The sequence below is a fragment of the Silene latifolia genome, chromosome Y (genome assembly GCF_048544455.1).
Source record: "Silene latifolia isolate original U9 population chromosome Y, ASM4854445v1, whole genome shotgun sequence".
Classification (NCBI taxonomy): domain Eukaryota; kingdom Viridiplantae; phylum Streptophyta; class Magnoliopsida; order Caryophyllales; family Caryophyllaceae; genus Silene; species Silene latifolia.
In genome coordinates, this window is record NC_133538.1 from 224254708 (window position 1) to 224277463 (window position 22756).

At 40.8% G+C, this 22756-nt stretch overlaps 1 protein-coding gene across 1 annotated transcript; it reads left to right on the forward strand.

Annotated features, from left to right (window-relative positions):
* Nucleotides 1-8433: 8433 nt before the first annotated feature.
* Nucleotides 8434-14881, forward strand: LOC141630144 (uncharacterized). The gene is made up of 3 exons (XM_074443015.1): nucleotides 8434-8632; nucleotides 13639-14021; nucleotides 14489-14881. The coding sequence occupies exons 1-3, from the start codon at nucleotides 8434-8436 to the stop codon at nucleotides 14879-14881; spliced, it is 975 nt and encodes a 324-aa protein (XP_074299116.1).
* The last annotated feature ends 7875 nt before the right edge of the window (nucleotides 14882-22756 follow it).

Sequence of the window (22756 nt, forward strand, 5' to 3'; positions counted from 1 at the left end):
CACCGACCACAAACCCGAATGTATGCATTTGACAAGAAATCGAATGTCATAAAAGTGCAAAAATGATGAACATGCTATGCAAGGAGTACTACTCTCAATTCCTATATAAACCGGTCATGGATGTCACCAGTTATAAGGCTCTAAAACTCAGAAATTGTAAGTAGGTTGCCAATTTATCAGGTCAAGTCTAAACAGTCAGCTATATTTGAACAAAAACTCGTATTTTATGAGTAAGACTCATCTAATAACTGTCATTAAAGTGCAAGGCTCAAGTAAAAATGACAAGTTAAAGTGCAGTATCATCACGGAAATCAACCGTTCCGACTCAACCTATATGCGAAAATAAACGTGAATATTTAATTAATTTTTGAAATTTTCTAATTTTTTGGATTTTATGATTTTATGAAATAAATAAATACAATGCAAGCTGAAAATAGAAACGTGAATGTAAAACAAATGCAAATGCAGACTCAAAGGATGCATTACCCTCCCCAAACCAAAACGGACAACGTCATCGTTGTCCTCCAGCATACACCAGCAGATATATACAGGGGAATGGGAATATACGACCAATAAATGAATGAAAACAATAAAATAAAAACGACACAAAAGAAAATAAAAGAGCGAGAATATACATACAAAACACGAACTTCCTCAAACCAGCCAGAAAACTGGGGAAGTGAGTAGACCAGTAGCTACTCGTCAGCCTCCTCTGTCACGTCCTACACCGTCACAGTGTAGTTCGGGTCCTCCTCCTGCTCTCTCCTCCTGCTCTGCTCCTCCTGAGCTCTCGCTGCGGCCGCCACTGGGTCCTCGTCCTCCTCCTCACTAGCAGACTCCGGGTACCCCTCAGCTGGGTACCGGTAGAAGGAAGGGTGTGGCCAACCCTCTGGGATCGGACGGTGTCGCCTCATGTGATACTCGTACAGGGGGAACAAAGTGAGAGCTATGTCCCTCTCCATACGAGCCTGTCTCTCTGCAATCTCAAGCAACAAACTGTCACGGCACCCTTGGTCCATGACCGCAGATGCCTCAAAGGGTGGAGGATAAACAAAATTAGCCGGAAGAACCGGCTGTGCCTAGTCGGGCGCAGGAGTAGGAGTAGGAGTAGGACTAGGAGTAGGAGTAGGGATCGGATTAGGAGTGGCCGTGGAAGTCTGGCCACCCGTAGGAGGTGTGGATCCCTCTCCGGTCTCAAGTCGACGCCGCTTCCTAGAAGCGGGCAAGGTAGTAGGTGGTCGGAGCGATAAGTGAAACATGGGTAACGATGGTGGTAAAATGCCCCGCGCGACAGTGGGCAAGGGTGGTGCAAGGAAGGTCGACGGACAAGGAACCACAAATCTTCCAAGTCCGGTAGTCATAAGTCAGCCAAGTCATGGACAACATAGATGCCCGGTCCAGGAACCTATCTCCCGGTATATACGGTAAGTCACGAGGTAAAGCAGGGAGGAGAGAACGAGCAAGGAAGGTGGCTATGCCACCATACACAATGGTGCCCGTGGTCTTCTCCCCCTAAGACTGGAAGTACTGGGTGGTCAAGTAAGCAATGTTGAGGGTAAAAGGGCCCTCGCTGTCAATGTTCAAGTATCCGCCCAGAATAGAAAGCTCGGTGTTAGTGATGTTGTTTGGCTCCTTTCGGCCAAAAATAGTACTTCCCATCAGTCCCAGGAAGTAACGGGTAGGGGGAAGGTGGACCTGAGCGAGACGTCGCTCCTCGAAGGAGGTCTGTGCCAAAGTCCGCCAAAGCTGACGGAGGACCTTCCTAGGAGCGGCAGTGGCGCCCCTAAAGGAAAGGCCAAGTCGAGTACCAAACTCCTCCAAAGTCAAAGAAAAAGTCTGGTTGTACAACCGAAAGGACACAAAAGCACAGTTAGGGTCAGCGTCGTGTCCCCGGAGGAGAAGGTAAAGGAGCTGAAAAACTCAAGGGCCAGCTCCCTGAAGGTGTAGGCACTCATGGTCACAAGTCCAGCCATCCTCGTACCCCTCAGAATCTCACACACCGGCTCGTAGATACCAATCCTCTCAAGTGACAAACGACACAAAAAACGAGTCAGGAGAAAGTCACAGTCAAGCAAAGCATAAAATCTAGTGCGATGAATACCGTTTACAAAAATTACCTGGGGGTAGTCGGGGTGCGAGTCGAGGGAGTCGTCCCCTCGGATGGTAATACGGCCAGCAGAACGGCCAGCGGCAGGTATAGCTCGTGCACGACCCCGACCTCTAGAACCTGAAGTAGAAGCTCGTCCTCCAACGGGACGAGGAACTAGAGACGCCCGGTAGGCAGCTATGACGGCGGGTGACCACGCAGCAGGAGTGGTCATCGTACCTGAAGTACTAGCTGAGGCTGCAACAGAAGAAGCAGCAGAGACCGCCACAGAGGAAGAAGAGTTAGCAGCACTGCTAGCAAAAACAGAGGCTGTGATGGAGGTAGAGGCTGAAACAGAGCTAGCAGCAGTGCCAGCAGCAGCAAAAACGGTACCAGCAGCAGTAACAAGGAACACAGGAGCAGCAGTTGCGGTACTAACGGAAGTGGAGACGGTGGTGACAGCAGGGACCATCGTCTCAGACAAGGACGGACTAACAGGCGAACTGGAAGAAGGCATCGTACTACCGTCCATCCTAATCAAGTAAGTAAAGGGAAATGATAATCAATTAACAATGAAACAGCAAAAATTCCCTAGTACAGTCGAAATTTCCGACTATGTTGCTCCTAAGTCCAAATTTTTCCCTCAAAAATTCTAAACCACAATTAAACAGCGACGAGGAAAATAGAGGCGATCATCAATTGAGGCAAGAACAGCAGAAAAGCTCAATTTCAGTCAAAAATTTCAGACGAGTATAAACCCTAATTCGTCATTTTTACCTCAAGTATTCAAAACAAACGTGTAAACAACGATGAGGTAGGGGGATTAACTATCAAATGAAGAAATGTAAGCAGAAAATCCCAATTAACAGTCGAAAAATTCGACTATGACGAACCATAATTCACAATTACTTCATAAATGGCAAAATTAAAGCGATTAAACAACAATGAAGCAAAGGGAATACTTACTTGATAAGAGAAACCTACAAAGAGGCAATTAATCGACAAACAACAAAGCAAATTAGGCGATTTTCGAGCAAGAAACCGCAAACCCTAACTCCTCAAATTGACCGCAAAAATCAACAATAATCAGAGGGAAAATAAGGGGAAATTGACGATTAATTAGCAATGAATAAATTTTAGGTGTTTGATTTGGTAAAAGAGCAGTAAAAATGGAGAGTTTGGGAAGGATTATCGCAAAAGGGGTTAAACAATGAAATAGGAAATGAAATAATGAAAAAGGAGGGAGATTAAGGGACACTTCCTGCGTGTGATAACCATTTTCACTCGATCAAGTGATTTTAAATCACTCGATCGAGGAGTTCCAGCTTCCATTTGCTCGATGGAGTAAAATTTAACTCGATCGAGAACTCCCTTATTCAGCCAATTCGATCGAGTAGCTTTAAAGCCTTCGATCGAACACTTTTCTTGCAAAATCCTCTCGATCGAGTATAAAAAGTACTCGATCGAGTTCTTTTCCTCGTATAAGTCCTTAAGATGCGTTAAAACTTCCCCAAAGCTGCATAAAAACAATTGCAAACATATCCCAATATACCAAATCATAAAAAAGTAACAGTCTATAGTCTTTCTAACTACGCTAAAAAATGTCTAAATTCTAATTGTCCTAATAAACGCAATAAAACAAATCCAACGGGAATTGAAATTAGTTTTTACAAGTTGTTACACGGGGCATTCCCCGCTCACTTCTCAAAACAATTCAGTAGCCCCTCGGAGGGCTTCTGACTGGAGGACGTCTCTTCAGCAACATTCACCGTCCTCTTCATTCTCCAGGAGCTTGAACTTGAACTATTAGGAGGAGAATAGTTGGCGTCCACATACGCACGAAATTTTCTCGTCCATATTCCTTTCTCACCAGCTTTAACATTATCACTCCCAACTTGATTGATCTCAATTGCACGACAACCTTTGACAACTCCTGCATTTTCATCTGTACCTGCAGCAAGGAAAGTAGACGAATTTTCCTCCTTTTTGCTGAGCTTGCATGAGAGCACAAAATTCCAAATTTTCATCTGGAGTGTCAATATGAGGGTCAGTAGAGGAAAGGGTATTTCAAGGCTGAGCTTGCATGAGAGCCCTTCGAGACTTAGACTGATGGAATATCAATTCCTCGTCCCCAACCTGAAAAGTCAATGTCTTTCCCCGACGTAAATCACTGCACGAGCAGTGAATAAAAATGGTCTCCCTAATATAATAGGGGTGTGAGTATCCTCGGGGATGTCAAGCACAACAAAATCAACGGGAATAAAGAATCTCCCGATCTTAACAGGTATATCCTCAATGACACCTAACGACTGTGATATACTACGGTCGGTCATCTGAACAGTCATGTTCGTGCAATTAAAATTAGTCAAACCAAGTCTCTTGGAAAGAGACAAAGGCAAGACGCTCACGCTAGCACCAAGATCGCATAACGCGTTATCAATCAAATGGGTACCTATATGACACGGAATCGAGAAACTACCCGGGTCTGACTGTTTAGGAGGTAATTTATTTTGAACTAGGGCAGTCCCTACCTCGGTCAAAGCTACCGTCTCATGATCGTTAATGTGCCTCTTACGTGATAAAATTTCTTTCATAAATTTAAGGTAAGAGGGTACCTGTGTCAGCAATTCGGCGAATGGAACAGTGACCTATAAACTTTTCAGGAGCTCGGCGAATTATCGAACTGCTGATTGGCCTTCGTGTTCTGTAATCGCTTTGGGAAGGGCACGGTAATAGGTAGCTCGAGCCCTTTGTTTCTTTCTTCCAATGTATCGGCTGGATCAAGCTCTTTGTCACTCGATCGAGACTTTTTCCCTCTCGATCGAGGTCTTTCAGGAGATATTTCACTCGATCGAGCACTAGCAGGCTCTCGATCGAGGTCTTCATTATTAGCAATAGTCTATCAAGCAAAAATGCCACTCAATCGAACTCTTTCTTCAGCAATATCACTCGATCGAGTGGGTTGGACTTCTCGATCAAGCTATTCATTTTCCTGTTCAATCGATCGAGCAACATTTTCACTCGATCGAGTCCTTTCTTCATATGTTTTCCTCGATCGACCCCCAGAAACTAATCGATCGAGTATTTTCTTTGTTGTCAGCTCGCTTTCATCAACAGTAGCCCGTTCATCAGCAGTAATACTCTTCCTTGGGTCTGAATTCAACAGTTTGGGTCCCTCATATGAACGACCACTTCTCAGATTTATTAAATTCACCGTCTCATGCGGATTCTTATCGGCTTGTGACGGCAAATGACCCTGCTTCCTCGTGGACTGGTTCGCGGCTAACTGGGCAACTTGGGTTTCAAGTGACTTAATAGATGCATCTTTTTGTTGGTCACTTAGCTGCCACTGCTTTGTTAAAGACTGCAACATCGTCTTCAACTCAGATAGCTCACTTACCCCATCTGAAGATGATACATCTTGATTGGGAGGAGGAAAGGAAGGAGACTTTTGGAAGCCTTGTTGAGCCTTATGAGGAGGGACATATGGCTGCTGCTGCGGTGGAGGAGTAGGATTGAGCACATTTTGACTTGTCCACCTCAAGTTAGGATGGACTGCCCCTTGGTTATTGGTTATTATAATAGGAACCCTCCTTGCCTGTATTGTTGGAAGGCAAGGACATGTTCCTTCTCTGTAAGACAGTCAATAGCAGTAGGACCGTCATTCCTCCCACACCTCTCACATGTGATGGTGTCCAGTCTAGTAAGAAAATGAACCGTTTGAGGCTCCCCAGCAGATTGGAGCTCCATTCTATCAAAACGGGCATTCATTGCTTCCAGCTGAGCCACTACTTCCTTATCAACTGAGTGAACTGTTCTAATACCGTCTCGTGGGTTCCCATATTCAGCACAATGGGTCACCATCTCCTCAATGATGCCCCATCCCTTATCATCGTCAATATTCTTCTGAAATCTACCATTGGATGAGGCGTCCAGAATAGCTCTATGGTCGTCATATAACCCATTATAGAATTGGTTACATAGAAACCATTGATCAAACCCATGATGAGGAAGAGACCTCCCCAATTTCTTGAACCGACACCAGGCTTCATAAAACGTCTCATTGGGTGCCTGCTTGAAGCTTGTTATCTTTCCCCTCAGCTGATTGGTGCGTTGCGGAGGAAAGTATCTCTTATAAAAAGCAAGAGCAAGGGTCTCCCAGTTCGTGATCCCTGTGACGGCGCGGTCCAAATCGACCAGCCACTCCTTGGCTGAGTCAGTCAAAGAAAAAGAAAACAGCACCTCCTTAATCTTATCTTGAGTTACCCCCTTTGTGGCGGGGATAGTAGAACAATAGTTCGTAAAGACCTCCATATGCTTCCTCGGGTCTTCACCTGTCACACCTCTAAAAAGATTTCTCTCCACCAGGTTGATATAAGATGGACGGATGTCAAAAGTATTGCCATCCTCAGTCTGGAGATTGAAACCCTTGGGAATAGATGATGCTTTAGGCTCCGAGTGACTTGCAATATTTAGCATCTTTACTGGTTGGTCGGCAGAAATGAGATTATCTTCTACTAAAGATTCATCTTCTGCAAATAGAAAATGCTATAGCTCGGGTTCGAAAGTACTCAAGTCTTCCTTTCGTGATTCTCTTTGCAGACGGAGTCTATGCCTAAACAGTCGATCTAGCTCAGAATCAGCTGAAACTAACTCCGACCTGTTTGACCTGGGCATACACAACACTAAAAGAGATAAATGAGAACTGTCTCAAGGAATAAAAATTCCCTAAGACGGATAAAAATAAACGAAACAAAAACAGATACGGTTATTGCCTTCCCGGCAACGGCGCCAAATTTTGACAGGGCAGTCGTATACCTATAAAAAATAACCAACTAAACTAACTATATAGCTAGGGAAGTCGGGTCGATCTCCACAGGGAGGCAAGATATCTGTAAAAGGTTCGTCTATCTGGTCAAAAAATGGGGGTTGTATTTGGTTTTCTAAACTAAAAAGGCTTAAGGGAAAGAGAAATAAATAAGTGCAGTAAAAGGGCAGAAAACAAGAATAAGAATATCAACAAAGAGAGAACATGTCGGGATTTCGGTTCACTACGGTAGCCTAATGACTCATCTGCAAATAGTCTAGATAACTCATTGTGAAACGGATGTTGAAAGGTCCTCCCGGTCCACTTTCTATCCTAGATTTCCACTAACTTAACTTCCGTCCTCGTCAGGGTAGTCTACTGTTCATAGCAGGTCTATTTAGTCCAATCTTCCGATCCAGGATTAAATTTAACCAGATTAAAGGATAACTTAGAAGCGTGCACTCAACTAAGTCGGTAAATATAATTAAATTGCCATGGATACAAGATCTCACAAATAAGTCATCTACCCTACTCGCTACATCGTCACAATTCTACCATAGATAACCTAGTCCCAACATGAATTAACTTAGCTACTCATACTATCAATATTGTCAAGATTAATAATAATGAATGAACTAATAGTAAGCATATTGAAATTATAATAAAATTGCATAAAAGAGATTAGGGCAGAAATTAAGAGAATTAAACAAGAGAATTAATGCAAGCAAATAAAAGATTAAGATAAAAGGAGAGTAAGATATTACAATAGCAAGAATTCCGGCGTAAAGAACACAAGATCCAAGCAAAATAACCTCGAAACCAAAGTTACAGTGAAGAGTCTTTTAGGAAAAGAGAAAGCAGCGTTCAAGAGTGTTTAGCAGTGAAAAGATAGATAAGAAGATGTAAATGACCTAATTAACTCACGCTTAAATAGAAAATAACTAAGTCCATAAACTAAAATAAGTAACATGGACTAATTAAGGCCCGTGAAACCCTAATCCACTCGATCGAGCAGTTTGAAACAGCTCGATCGAGGACTTCAGCAAGCAAACCACTCGATCGAGCATAAATATCACTCGATCGAGTAACCTCGAATTCCAGCATTTCGATCGAGCACAGTAGATTACTCGATCGACCTCCTCAGCTTGTGAAACCACTCGATCGACTAAGAAAAGTCTTCGATCGAGTGTTCTTCCTCCAAAATAGCTCAAAACTTGTTGCCGACTTCTTCGTAGACCATTCTTTCACGCATCCTAATGCAGTATCTCGCTCTGAAAATCCCGTCTCCTCAAAATGTATGCAAAACAGGACGAAAATTGTACGATTTCACTATTTTCAGGTTCATTCCTACAAAATAGACAAGACCTATATGTGAAACAGGGGTCTATATAAAATGCACGTATCAGAGAGTGCCTTAGACCTATATGTGAAACAGGGGTTGTCAGCTATACCTTGAAGTGAGTTCAAGAGAGTTATGCACTGAGAGTTCGTACCTGAGCATGTCCGTAGTAAGTTGAGGGAGGAGTTTGTTGATTTCAAGATGGCTCCGGATATGACAGTGGCTGAGTACTATCACAAGTTCAATGAGAAGTCTAGGTACGCAGAGGATATAGAGGTGAGTCAGGAGAACTTAGCATTGAGGTTTGAGAAAGGTTTGACACCTAAGATCATGGAGAAGGTGCCTTTAGGAGTCCTTACGATGTTAAGGAAGTTTATGAGCGCGCCGGAAGAACTGAGAGGTTGGTAGAGATGGCTAAGGAGAATAGGGAGAGAGGTTCTGAGAAGAGGAAGGTTGAGAGCGAGGGTGGTGGTCAGTCTAGTTATAAGAGGGGCAACCATAACCAGGTGAGGGCTTACTCTTCGGGATCGGGGTTCAGTGGCGGAGCTTCTTTTGGGTGTGTCCGTGATGGTGGCAGTAGCAGCTAGGGTATATCTTGCTTTAACTGTGGCGGTATGGGCCACAAGAGGCACGAGTGCACCAGTGCTATGGGCAGGGGTTTTCAGAGACCATTACAAGGGAGCTTCTCTCAGGGTCTATCTCAGACTTATGCTAGTAACAGGCCGGCTGGGTCATGGAACAATCAGGGCAGTCAGAACAACAACAACGGTGGGGCTAACTGCAATGGCGGTAATTCATATCAAAGGCCAGCAGCGAACAACAGCAAGAGGTCGGCTGCTAAGCCGTCTACTTCTGCTAGTATTATCCAGGGAGATGGACAGAAGACAAGTGGTAAGCTTTTCATAATGGAGAATAAAGCAGCTGAGGATGATGCTCACGTAATCACGGGTACTTTTCTTGTTAATGGTGTCTTTACCTTTGTTTTATTTGATTCGGGGTCGTCACAATCTTTTGTATCGTCAGGTCATGCTAAGTTTTTGGGTTTCAGAGAGTTTGAGTCTGTAAAAGAGGAAGTTTTCATACCGTCGGGTGAGTCTGCATCTTGTGGGAGGTTGCATAAGGGTGTGTCTATGATAGTTGGGCAGGTTGACCTACCAGTGGACTTGTTAGAGTTTCCTATGGATGCTTTTGAGATGATAGTTGGCATGGATTGGTTGGGTAAGTATAAAGCTATAATAGACTGTCACCAAAAGAGAGTCTCTTGAGAGGTCCTAAGGGAGTTAGTGTGTCTTATCGTGGGTTTGTTGTCAAACCCAAAGTCAAATTGATTATAGCGGTGACATTGAAGTCTTATCTGAGGAAGGGGTGTCCGTTGATCCTATGCCATGTGAAAGACCATAGTATGGTGAGTTTGACAGTTGATCAGATACCAGTGGCGGGAGAGTTTCTAGATGTCTTTCCAGAGGAGATACCAGGTTTACCACCAAAAAGGGAGATAGATTTCAGCGTGTAGTTGAAACCAGAGACGAGACCAATCTCTAAGGCCCCGTACCGCATGGGTCCTAAGGAGTTGGAGGAGCTGAAGAAACAGCTGGATGATTTGATTGATAAGGGATACATTAGACCTAGTGTATCACCGTGGGGAGCACCAGTTCTGTTTGTGAAGAAGGAAGATGGGAGTCTGAGGTTGTGTATCGACTATAGAGAGTTAAACAGGGTTACGGTGAAGAATAAGTATCCTTTGCCAAGGATAGATGATTTATTTGATAAGTTGAATGGGGCAACAGTCTTTTCTAAGATCAATTTGAGGTCGGGTTACCATCAGGTGAAGATTCGGGATGAGGACATACCGAAGACAGCTTTTACATCGAGGTATGGTCACTATGAGTATGTTGTGATGCCGTTTGGGTTATCTAATGCACCTACAGTGTTTATGGATTTGATGAACCGGGTCTTCAGTCAGTTTTTGGATCGGTTTGTTGTGGTCTTTATCGATGATATCTTAGTCTATTCTAAGATTAAGGAGGAGCATGAGGAGAACTTGAGGTTGGTGTTGCAAACTTTGCATGACAATCAGTTATATATAAAGTTGTCAAAGTGTGAGTTTTGGCTCGAGGAGGTTGCCTTTCTGGGCATGTGATTTCAAAGAAGGGTGTAGCTGTGGATCCGGCAAAGATAGAGGCAGTCACTCGGTGGGAAGCACCGAAGAATGTAGCAGAGATCAAGAGTTTCTTGGGTTTGGCAGGGTACTACCGTCGGTTTGTGAAAGACTTTTCTAATATAGTCAGACCTATGACAGCGTTGATGAGGAAAGAGAACAGGTTTTGTTGGGATGAAAGTTGTGAGACGACGTTCCAAACATTAAAGGAGCGTTTGACCACAACTCCAGTCTTAGTATTACCTGAAGGGTGTGAGAACTTTGAGGTATATACAAATGCTTCAAAGAATGGATTGGGATGTGTGTTGATGTAGAACGGGAAAGTAATTGCCTATGCTTCTAGGCAATTGAAGCCTTATGAGGAGAACTATCCGACACATGATCTGGAGTTGGGTGCAGTTGTATTTGCTCTTAAGATTTGGAGGCACTATCTTTATGGGGCGACCTTTAAGGTGTTTTTAGATCACAAGAGTCTTAAGTACATCTTCATTCAAAAGGAGCCGAACATGAGACAGAGGAGGTGGATGGAGCTGATAAGGGATTATGACATGGATATTATATACCATGAAGGGAAGGCAAACGTGGTTGCTGATGCGCTGAGCAAGAAGAGTGTGCAATCTTTATGTACAGCTATGTCTTTGATGAGGTTGAGAGATGAGGTGGGGAAGATAGGGATACATATGATACAGAGAGGGGATGTTAGAGGGGACATGAAAATGGAGCCAGATCTTTATGAGGATATTCGCAGTAAATAGGCTTTGGATCCTAAGATTGAGGAGTGGAGAGCTGGAGTAGAGAAAGGGACAGTATCTCGATTCTCTATTCATACAGATGGCAGGTGGTGTGTTCCTAATGATGAGGAGTTGAAAAAGGTGATCATGACAGAGGCCCATTGCACACCATATTCGGTACATCCAGGCGGTGACAAGTTGTATAAAGATTTGAAGAAGACTTTCTGGTGGCCTGGGATGAAGAAGGAAATAGCTGAGTTTGTTGCTCGATGTTTGACATGTCAGGGTGTTAAGGGAGAGCAGCGACGACCACAAAGTAAGATTCAGTCTCTTGAGGTACCTGGATGGAAATGGGAGTCTATCTCTGTGGATTTTATAGTGGGTTTACCGAGGAGTCAGCATGGTAACAACATGATATGGGTAATAGTTGATCGTTTGACCAAGTCAGCTCACTTTGTTCCGGTGAAAGATACTTGGACCAAGATATAATTAGCTTTGGCTTATAGGAAGCATGTGGTTCGTTTGCATGGGAGTACCTAAGGATATAGTGTCAGATAGAGATGCGAGGTTCATATCGCGGTTTCGAAGAGAGTTGCAGGAGTTGATGGAAACTACTTTGAAGATGAGTACAGCTTTTCATCCTGCGACAGATGGGCAGACAGAGAGGACCATCAAGACTTTGGGGATATGCTGCAAGCTTGTATAATGGAGTTTGGTGGTAGCTGGGAGGATAAATTGGATCTAATTGAGTTTTCGTATAAGCACAGCTATCACACGAGTATTGAGATGTCACCGTTTGAGGCTTTGTATGGGAGGAGGTGTAGGAGTCCGATTTGCTGGGATGATAGAGCTGAGGCCGTGGTTTTAGGACCACAGATGGTACAGGAGATGGTAGAACATGTTAAGATGATCAGGCAAAAGATAAAAGCGGCCCAGGATCGACAAAAGAGTTATGCAGACTTACATCGTCGTGACATAGAGTTTCAGATTGGGGACAAGGTTCTTTTGAAAGTGTCACCTATGCGTGGGGTCATGAGGTTTTCTATGTTTATGGGTACTCTATCGAGTGGGGCTTACTCTGTCGAGTAAGTATGTTTTTACGCAAAATAGTAGGCTACCTGATGGGTACTCGATCGAGTATGGTTGGCACTCGATCGAGTAAGGGTCACTCGATCGAGTAGGTGACTTACTCGATCGAGTAAGTGAGTCTTATGGGTTATTTTAGCCGGGTTTTGCTAATAACGCGTGATTAGTATAAAAGGATTCCGTCATTCTTTTTAATCACTTTTGCTTTCTAAAAACCTTTCAAGAGAGAAAAATAGTTACGTTGTTCTCATTCTTCGCGTTGTTAACAATTCCCAAGGGCTAGGATCGTCGGATTGTCTTTTTCGTTACGCCGTTGAGATCGTCGTGTCAAGGGTAAGCTTCTTGTATAATTTTTATAATGTTTCTTGAGTTTGTTTAAAACTCTAATTGGATAGATTTGGGGGTTTTGCGTGTATTGTGTTGATTAGGTGATAATTATATGAATATGTGTTATACGAGGAGGATTCGTAGAGGAACATTTCTGATTAGCTGCTGTGACGGTCTTGTGGTTGCTATTCCAGGTAGGGTTTCCCTACTCGGTTATTATTTACATTGTATTGTTGGTGGTTGTTCATTTTTGTTGATTTATATCATATCGGATTTCGTAATTGGTAATTGTGTGGTATAATGTGGTTGGTTGTATAACTGTATGTGGTTTGCGAGGTGCGTCCTCGGCTGAGTGGAGTCACTTGCGGGAGTGGCTTCACGCCCTTAATTCGCCAACTATGGAACCCGCCACAGAGAGGATGTGCACATTTAGGAACTTGGGTTATCGCTCGGATGAGATGAGCGGGGCTTAGGTGGGTACGGCTGCGGTTCCCCACTGGCGGTGTGGAATACTTGTTGTGATGGGTATTCTGGCAGGACTACACACTTTAGTGTGTAGTCAGGTGTGTGGAGTTATGATGGAGATTGGTTGATTGGCCTGGATTGTTGTTTTGCTTTTGTAGTATTGTTTTATGTAACAGTAACTGGCCCCGGTTTAAATGTTTTGAAAACTGTGGTGATCCATTCGGGGATGGTAGGCAATTATTGAGCAGGTATGAGATGATGCGCATGGGATAGCTGGGTTGAGTTGCCATGAGATGTCTAGAAGTCTTCCACTATGTCATAAAAATTCTTTTATTTAGTTGGCTTGACAATTTTGAGGAACAGTTGTATTTTCTTTAACAGTTTTGGTTTTGGACTTGTATCACTTTAAATTCATTTATTAAAGTACGTTTCTTTGTTGTCTATTTGATATACATTGCCTCGGGTAACCGAGATGGTAGCATTCTCATGTCGTAAGTGGTCCTGGTAAGGCACTTGGAGTATAGGGTGTTACACTTAATCAGTTTGAGCGAAGCGAGGTGTGGCATCTGGAACCACGTCCAAAAGATCGTTCCGTCATAGGAACAAAATGGGTATTTTTAAATAAATTGGATGATGCAGGTGTGATTGTTAGAAACAAGGCTAGACTCGTGGTGCAAGGATATTATCAACAAGAAGGGATTGATTTTGACGAGACCTTTCCACCCATAGCTAGACTTGACGCTATTCGTCTCCTTATTGCCTTTGCCGCTCATATGGATATCAAACTCTTTCAAATGGATGTTAAGACCGCGTTTCTTAATGGCTATTTGCAAGAGGAAGTATATGTTGAACAACCTCCCGATTTTTTAGATAGCAAATTTCCTAAGCATGTTTACAAATTAGATAAGGCACTTTATGGTCTTAAACAAGCACCTAGATCTTGGTATGATAGACTATCTAAGTTCCTTCTTGATAATGGGTTTCAAAGAGGTTCTGTTGACAAAACACTATTTTTAAAACCGGTGAAAGAGGACTTATTAGTTGTTCAAATTTATGTAGATGATATCATTTTTTGAGCAACTAATGATGTTTTGTGTGCATATTTCTCCAATCTTATGCAATTGGAGTTCGAGATAAGCTTGATGGGCGGGCTAGAATTCTTTTTGGGTCTTCAAATCAAGCAAACCATACATGGAATAATGATCCATCAAAGAAAATACATCAAAGAGATGCTAAAGAAATTTGGTATGACTACAGCGAATCCACTCCCTACACCCATGTGTTCTACACTAAAGCTTGATAAAGATGAGAAAGGTAAAAGTGTAGATGAAAAGGTGTATTAAGGTATGATAGGTTCACTCTTATATCTTACCGCTAGTCGTCCATATATTCTTTATAGTGTGTGTTTATGTGCTCGGTTTCAGTCAAATCCTAAAGAATCACATTAACAGCTGTAAAGCGTATTCTTCAATATTTGATTGGAACCCAGGACTTATATCTATGGTATCCTATGGATTGTAATTTCACTCTCACGGGGTATTCAGATGCAGATTATGAAGGTTGCTTAGTTCAGAGAAAGAGTGCCTCGGGTGTTGCTACTTTAGTAGGGTTGTGTCTTATTTCTTGTGCTTCCAAGAAACAAAATATGGTTGCTCTATCTATTGTCGAGAGTGAATATGTCGCTGCTGCTCAATGTTGTTCTCAAATCTTATGGGTAAGACAACAGTTGTGGGATTACGGTATGATCATTAATTATGCTCCTATTCTTTGTGATAACACTAGCGCAATTAATATTTCAAAAAATCCATTCAGCATTGCAGGACAAAACATATTGACATTCGTCATCATTTTCTTCGTGATCATGTATAAGAAGGGAACATAAGCTTAAAATTTTGTAAAACGAAAGATCAGTTGTCCGATATTTTACTAAACCTTTGGCTAGAGAAAAATTTGAGAAAAATTGTTTGGAATTGGGTCTTTTGAATGATAGCTCGTAGTCAATTTTGTCCTAAAATTAATCCCTCGATGATTAACTAGATTGGAGTTGTTGCGATTTTGAGTTGATAATTTGTACTACCGTTATTGTACTTACTAGCAGTCTGCTTACTCTAGTCGATTCTCTAATATAGATTAGTAATGAGTCGACATACTTGAGATGTTACTGTTTTTCATAACTACTCCCTCCGTTCAACTCCACTTCACATGTTTGCTTTTTGCACCGGTATTAAGGAGCGGATTAAAAAAACTATAAAAAGTATATTGGGAAAGAGAATGATTGGGTTAAAAATGTTAAAAAAATATAAAGGTGGGGTTTTATGGTGGATTAGTGTGGGGTATAGATGATATTTTTTATAAATATGGAGTGTGAATAAGGATAGAATGGTCATTTTCTTGGCCTAAAAAGGAAACATGTAAAGTGAAGTTAAATGGACGAAAAAAGAATACATATAAAGTGGAGTTGAATGAAGAAAGTATATGCATATTCCCCTTGACAAAAGATAACCAAATCAACCTAACTACTCCACACCCGTATTCGTATCTTGCCCAATATGTCATACATTTTATGGAAAATTCTTTTAACCCATCCACTACTCTAGCCCGTCTAAACTCCACAAATATAAATCAAATCCAAAAATAGTTAGTCTTGCTGAAGACGGGGTCGGAGCAAGTGACGAGTAATGCCACTTACAAAACGGATGGGGGACAAGGTATGGGCACCTCCATGTGCTTCCCTCTCTTTTCTATTTGGGTCATTTGTGAGAGAAAAGTGACGGATACGTGCTGTCTTCAATGAGATTTTGTGATCCAAAAATCGCCAAATTAAACATCAACCCTAAAATTTCCATTTTCATCCTACCTCAACATCTTCTTCTGCGACGACAATGGCGCATGGGCGGATTTATAGGGGGTGATGGGGGTGAACCCTCACCCCCATTAATTTGAGAAATGACAGATATATATTTGTTTGTGTGCTAAAATTACATTAAACCTTAGTGGCTCATTGGTTGAAACTATCATCCACCATATTTTTCTGCTATTATTATCAAATAAATTTCTGAATGAGAAACATATAATTTATTTGGCAAGGTGGTAATACTTTCTTTTTTCTTTTTCTTTTTTTTTTCTAAAATTTTGACCTTTTCTCAATAATTTCGTTCTTGAAATTTTTTTCCTTAAATTTAAAATGATTCTTTCATTTATTATTTTGATTGTGTAAGCAATTTTTTTTATTTATGGAAAGCTTTCAAGTGAGATCTTTACAAATGTGAGTATCTTTCGTTTTTGTTCGTAAAATGATGTCCCATATGTTATTGCAATATAGTCTAATCATAAACATATTGACATTCATATTATTTGTTAAATGTCGGGACGGGTCTGATCGAGTAATTATATTTTGGCATTTTTTTATGTTATAAATTTTAATAAACACACCCATTTTATAAATCTTAGATTCGCCACTGCAATGGCCAAGAAGAAAACCAAAGCCAACACCACCAGATCCAAACCCCCTACCTCCACCATACCAGAAAACCCTATTCCACCGTAAACCACACCCTCTACTACAACCCAACCGGAAACAACCACTATACCCACAAAAACTTCCCCTAAATCAAAAACCCCCAAAACAAAACCTTCCACTCCTCCTACTACCATCTCCACCCGTTCGAAACCCTTGCATGCAACTGATCTCGAGCCGCCAGTTATGGAGAATAAGGAGTCACCACAGCCTGAGTCCGGGGCAAAGAAGGTTACACAACGAGCTTCAAGGGCTCGAAGAGAGGTTGTTATCAATGAACCCGTGGATAATGTCATGAATAAGGTGGGTACGGTTGCTGTTTCGGAAAAAGGGAAAGAAAAAATGGTGTCTGATGAGGTTGAAGACGATTGTGATGATACATTCAAAGAAAGTATGAAAATATTGAAGGCGGTATCTAACGGAAAGGCTCGATCTTTAGAGAGAAAGCGTCCTATAGACGATGACGAGAAGGACAATGCCTGTACCACTAGTGTGAAGGCTACACTCTCTACCTCGGTTGATAAGAACAGGGTCATTGCTTGTCTCAAATCTATGCGGATGACCGCCACTGCCTTCAAAAGCTATCTTCGGCTCAGTGAGCATACGATTCTTCCTGGCCGCTACTATCCTCCAATCTGGTTAGAATCTAAAGTCGCTTTTTCTTTGTTTCTTGATATACTGAAGCAGCAAGGTTGGTTTGATATGTTTAGTAAGCAGTCCATCGTATTTATACCTGAAATACTTCAATTTTATCAATCTGTCATGGTGAATACTTCGGGTGACTTATTTTTTGCTACTGTTAACAATAAGTGAATCGGTTTATGGGCTGAGGAGTTTGCAGAAATGTTTCATATTCCGTATGAGGGGCTTCAGTTGACTGATAAGGGTGGTTGGCCACCTCTAGATAAGTTCGGTCAATTGACTGTTTTGCAATATTTTGACCCGACTACTGATTTGAAAACTACTAGCAATCCTTGCATTCTATATGGTCCTCATCAGTTTCTCTTTAATTGCATTCATCGTACTATCACTCCTCGCAACAAATCTAGGGGTACTTGCTCTATTAAAGACCTCTTGCTTATGTATCATCTAATGGTGGGTAGACCAGTGAATTTGGCATCTATTGTTTTTCATTATATTAAAGAGGGTGCAGATGAAGTGCAGACAGGGACTGCAAAGACAAAGCGCGACCTTCCTTATGGTATGTGGCTAACTCATGTTTTGTGGCAAAAGAATATTTTGTCTTCTGAGGATGGTTATTGTGTTACAATGAAGGATTGTATGAAAAATGGGTTACTGGGTCAGATGCACCTTAGGATTGCGGATGACAGGTTGGTTGCATTGCCAGACGATGGTTATGCTGGTGCTAGTACTGAGAATCTTCATGATATTATCTCTCAGCTGACGACTCTCTCCGACATTATGATTGGTGGTCTTGGGAAAATGTCACAGGAACTGGTGGAACTTAAAACTGCCCTTGTTCCCCTCCTATCCATTTTCGACATCCGTCAACAGCTTTTAACCCTTCTTCCAAAAAAAAACCATGACCTGACCTTTCTCTTTTGCCTGTTTTTTTTATGCTGGTTGTGTATAATTAGTACTCTCCTAAGTAGTCATGTGCTTGTTATGATGATATCTTTTGACTGTGTCCGGTAGCTGCTACTTAGTATCTTTAACTGTGGTCAGTGCATTGACTCTTTTTGAGCTTCTAACTCCTTTTGATGATGTCAAGAGGGGGAAAATTTAGGACTTATAGTACTTGGTAGCTATTCGGATTTAGACCGTTGACTGTGACGATCTTTCTCATTGCGTTCTAATGATAATGGTTTAATCTTTTGCTGATGTTATCTAAGAAGGGTTCCTTCTCCAATTGTTGTATACTCCTTGTCTTGGAAATATTGGTTGCTCTTTTGTTGAGGGGAAATATTTCTTTATAGGGACTTGCCATCATCAAAGGGGGAATTTGTTGCACCTAGTATGTTGATGATGACAAGTCCTTCATCGTTTCGTTCCCTCTTACCTTATGCTTGTGAGGTAGTTATGATTGGCAGGTATGCAAGGATGAACTCATGCTTGGAAGTTGATTGAAACCTTTGATCAAGTCGCGTCTTGAGTCTAGCCATTGTAAAGGTGTAAGTTCTGGGTTAACTCGTAGTAGCTGCACTGAACCGTCTCTGGTACTGTTAAGTTCAGATCAGTTTTTAGAAAGGCACAGCGCGCTACTTTTCTGTTTTCGAAAATATATTTTTATCCATATCTTTGAACGAGATAAGTTGTTAACATTATCTTTATTATTCTTTTGGGAATTTTTTGCTTAAGATAAAAGAAAGATATATATTTCAAAGATTGGTAAAAGATTGTTATGGAAAAGATATGATTTGATAACAAAGATTATTTTATGAGATAATTAAAGATATTTTCTTACTAAAATTATGGAAGATCTTTTCAACAATCTTATATAATAAAATGAGGTTTGGAAACCAGTTTCACACTGGTGAAAAAGAAAAAACGCAGCAAGCATTCACGTAGAAAATTCTTTCTTTGCAAACAAGTTTTTAAAAGTTCATTTTTAAAGTGTTTTGCAAATAGTTTTTCACGTAGAAAATTCTTTCTTTGCAAACAAGTTTTTAAAAGTTCATTTTTAAAGTGTTTTGCAAATAGTTTTTAAGTTGTGCCTTTCAATTAGTCTTCGAGTTCGCAACTTACATCTCTAAGGTTTATCATTGTTCTCCATTGTTCTAATTTGTGAACTATATAAGGAGACAATAAGAGTTGTAATTTCTCACTTTTGTGAGAGAGTGTTTATTGGGGACGGGGTTGTACTCGAGTCGCACAATCGGGGTTGATCGTGGGGATTTTCTTTGTAATCGGGTTTGGTTATAAAGAAAATATTAATAAGAGAGAGGGTGGACGTAGACCTTTAGAGAGTAGGTCGAAACACGTTAAAAATCTTGTGTCTCGTGCCTTTGCTCTTTATTTGTTTTATTTTTCGTCCTGGCTTATAGATCTTGTTTCACGCATACGAACAGAACAGTACAACACAATTCATATTGTTTGAACAGTCACCGAGAAAGTTCAATTTGAACAGTCACTGAGAAAGTTTAATTCGCCTGTGTACTGTTTCAGTATCAAACGAGAACTATCTCTTCACTTCAAAGTTTAAAATTTTAAAAAACCCCTCCCCCTCTTAAGTACCGGATCGATAAACTCAACAGAAAGCTATTATTTTGCTTAGGTAATTATCATTACTCCACCTGGTGAATCTGACTGACTGAACTAACTACAAAATTAGATTGACACAGTTGAGAAGGATCCTGATTGTTATAGACATTATGATGGAGAAGGGACTCTAGAATGAAGCCTCCGAAAATTCAGAATGTGCTATTTCTAAAATGTTGATTTATCCTCTTATTGTTACACATGCAGTATAATCAATATTTGTCTATCTATCTCTATCTATATTAATAAGAAATTTTTTTTTCGAACAATATTAGAGAGTCCAATTTTAACGAATGGCTTTCGAGAGTCCCACTTCTGAAAGCTACCTAATTCTTTCTTGAAAAGCTTTTGAACGAATATTAATATTAATTCATATTAAGAAAGATAAACTTCTAAAATAGTAAGAATTTGACTCTATATGTCTAACACCTAGCACAAAAGTTGTCAAAATATCTATTGGCAGTATACCAATCCTAGGTTTGTATTTGAGTCGGAAACATAGTTGGTGCAACTATAAAAAAGAATTAAAGTGCTTAAATTCTATGTTTATTTTTATTATTATGTGGCTGATTATTATTATGATTATGATTATGATATGACATAATGTATGCATACTAAATTTTTTTAATTAATTTAATTATGGGGCTTTGGTATGTTACCTAATTTTCTGTGATATTTATGTTCTAATTGATGACTATTCATAATTTTATTAAGGTACAATGTGCAATATGATGAATGATTGTCACTTGGACAATACGTAAGTGATTTCAAGCCAAAAACAAAAATAGCCCCATGTCTTCGATACCGTATACTTGATTTTCATCTCTTAATTCTATTGTTTTGCATTCAAAAGCTTATATTTTAATGGTTCATTAGTTATCTTATATTAACCATACTGTTTTGTAATCAAAACAAAGGTTTTTTTATCAGAATACTTCTCAAGTTATTGTTCGAGCAACGTGAGCAGTTATCGAACTTTGTAGAGACTTTGTAATGAATTGAATTGGCGTAAGAATTTATAAAAGATGTTACAAAATGGAAATAGGATTAAGATAAAATTATCTACCGTTATTATATTTGCTAATTGCACGCCGAAAAGATTGCATACAGGTAAATCTTTTCTCAGACATACCCATGTAGAAACTCTTGTAATACCACAGATTTCTGAGTATAGCGTACTCGGTCGAGTAGGTGGTACTCGACCGAGTGTGTCATCAAGTGTTTTGAGTAAATCTTCTGACTTAGGGGCACTCGACCGAGCATGGTGATACTCGGTCGAGTATGGCGTACTCGGTCGAGTATGTCAGGTACTCGACCGAGTGCCCGGTCAGTTACGAGTTATTTCAGCGGTTTTGGTTAAGCTGATTAGAGAAGTATAAATATCGTGTAATCAGTTTCTAAAATCATTTTTCACGAACCTAAACTACGTTTCATTCTTCTCTCATCATCTTCTTCATTGCCTAAGCCTAGATTTATCGATTGTGGGTTCTTGCATTTCGTTTTATACGTTGATTACTTTGGTAAGTATCTAGTATTTCCTTAATCAGTTTATGGGTATCGTTAGGGGTTTATGCAAACCCTAATTTGGGTTAGATTGGGGGATAAAGATTGATTGATGTTGGTTGTGATTAGTATTATTTGGTTATCATTGTTAGGTGACGATTTCGTAGAGGAGCAGTTCTAGCTTGCGTGATTGTTGTCTTTTGGAATTCGCGAATAAGGTAGGGTTTCCCTACTCAGTCCTTGTACGATTGTTGTTCAGTGATGTGGTAATTGTATGATTTCCTATTATGATAGTATTGTGGTGACTTAGTATTGTTGGTATCATTGGTATTGATTGTGGAGCCATTGTCGGGAGATGGTCTTCACCCCCCATGTTCGCCCCTTGTGGCTCCCGTCACAAGCGGGATGTGCACGTTAATGATCTGGGATCGCTCGTTTCGATGAGCGAGGGTTAGGTGGCAAGGTTGCGGTCTTCCACTGGTTATGTAGGTACCTATCGCAATGGGTAGCCTGACAGATCTGGGCTACGGTTCAGATAATGTACTTTGAGGTTGGAGATTGTATTATTACATAATTGAATTGGATGGTTTATTGTTGTTGTTGTCGTCATGTTTTATTGTGCAGTTGACTGACCCCTTTTTATTGTTGCAAAACCTACGGTGATCCATTGGGGGATGGTGAGCAGATATCTAGTAGGTTTTGGTTGATTGAGCTTATCGCGGGATGGATGGGAGGATCGTCGAGTCTAGCTAGCTTCCGCTGTTGTGTCAACATTATAGGATCACTTTTATCGGATTTGTATTTTCAGTTTTGGATTTTTGGTATCGTGGTTTGTATCCGACTAAGCTTGTATTCACTTTAATTAAATGTTCTTTTATGGTCTATTTAATATACTCTACCTCGAAAAATCGAGATGGTAGCATTTTCATTTGGTAAGGTACTTTTATAGATAGGGGTGTTACAAAATGGTATCAGGGCAATGATTTTGGAACCTAAAACCAATGAACAAAATTAATGTAGGGTGTCTAAATAAAATGAACCCAGGTAGGAGTTGTTTGGAGCTACCGCAAAGGCTTGGGAGACGTCTTAAGACCGCAAATTAGACCCTTACAACTTCGAGCCGGTCACTACGGGGTTTGTCGAGGGATCGTTGTATGTGTGTGTATGTTTCTTTATAAGTATGTTGCATGGAAGGAGTTGTGATGTGAATTGGATGGATATGGAGTAATAAATATGTTTAAGGTGTTATAGAGTGGTATGAGGCATGCTTTGGTGTTTATTGCTTGGCATTTATTTACATAGTAACATGTGAAATAGAAAGTGTTGGTTCATATGTTGTTAAAGAGTAAAAGGGGTATTGTTTTTGGCATGACTCGACCGAGTAACGGGTACTCGACCGAGTCTCTGACACTCGACCGAGTGAAGGTATGTCTGTGCTTTGGCAGTATCTACTGGAAGTTGGTAACTCGATCGAGTATGGTGAATACTCGACCGAGTAGTCGTACTCGGCCGAGTACG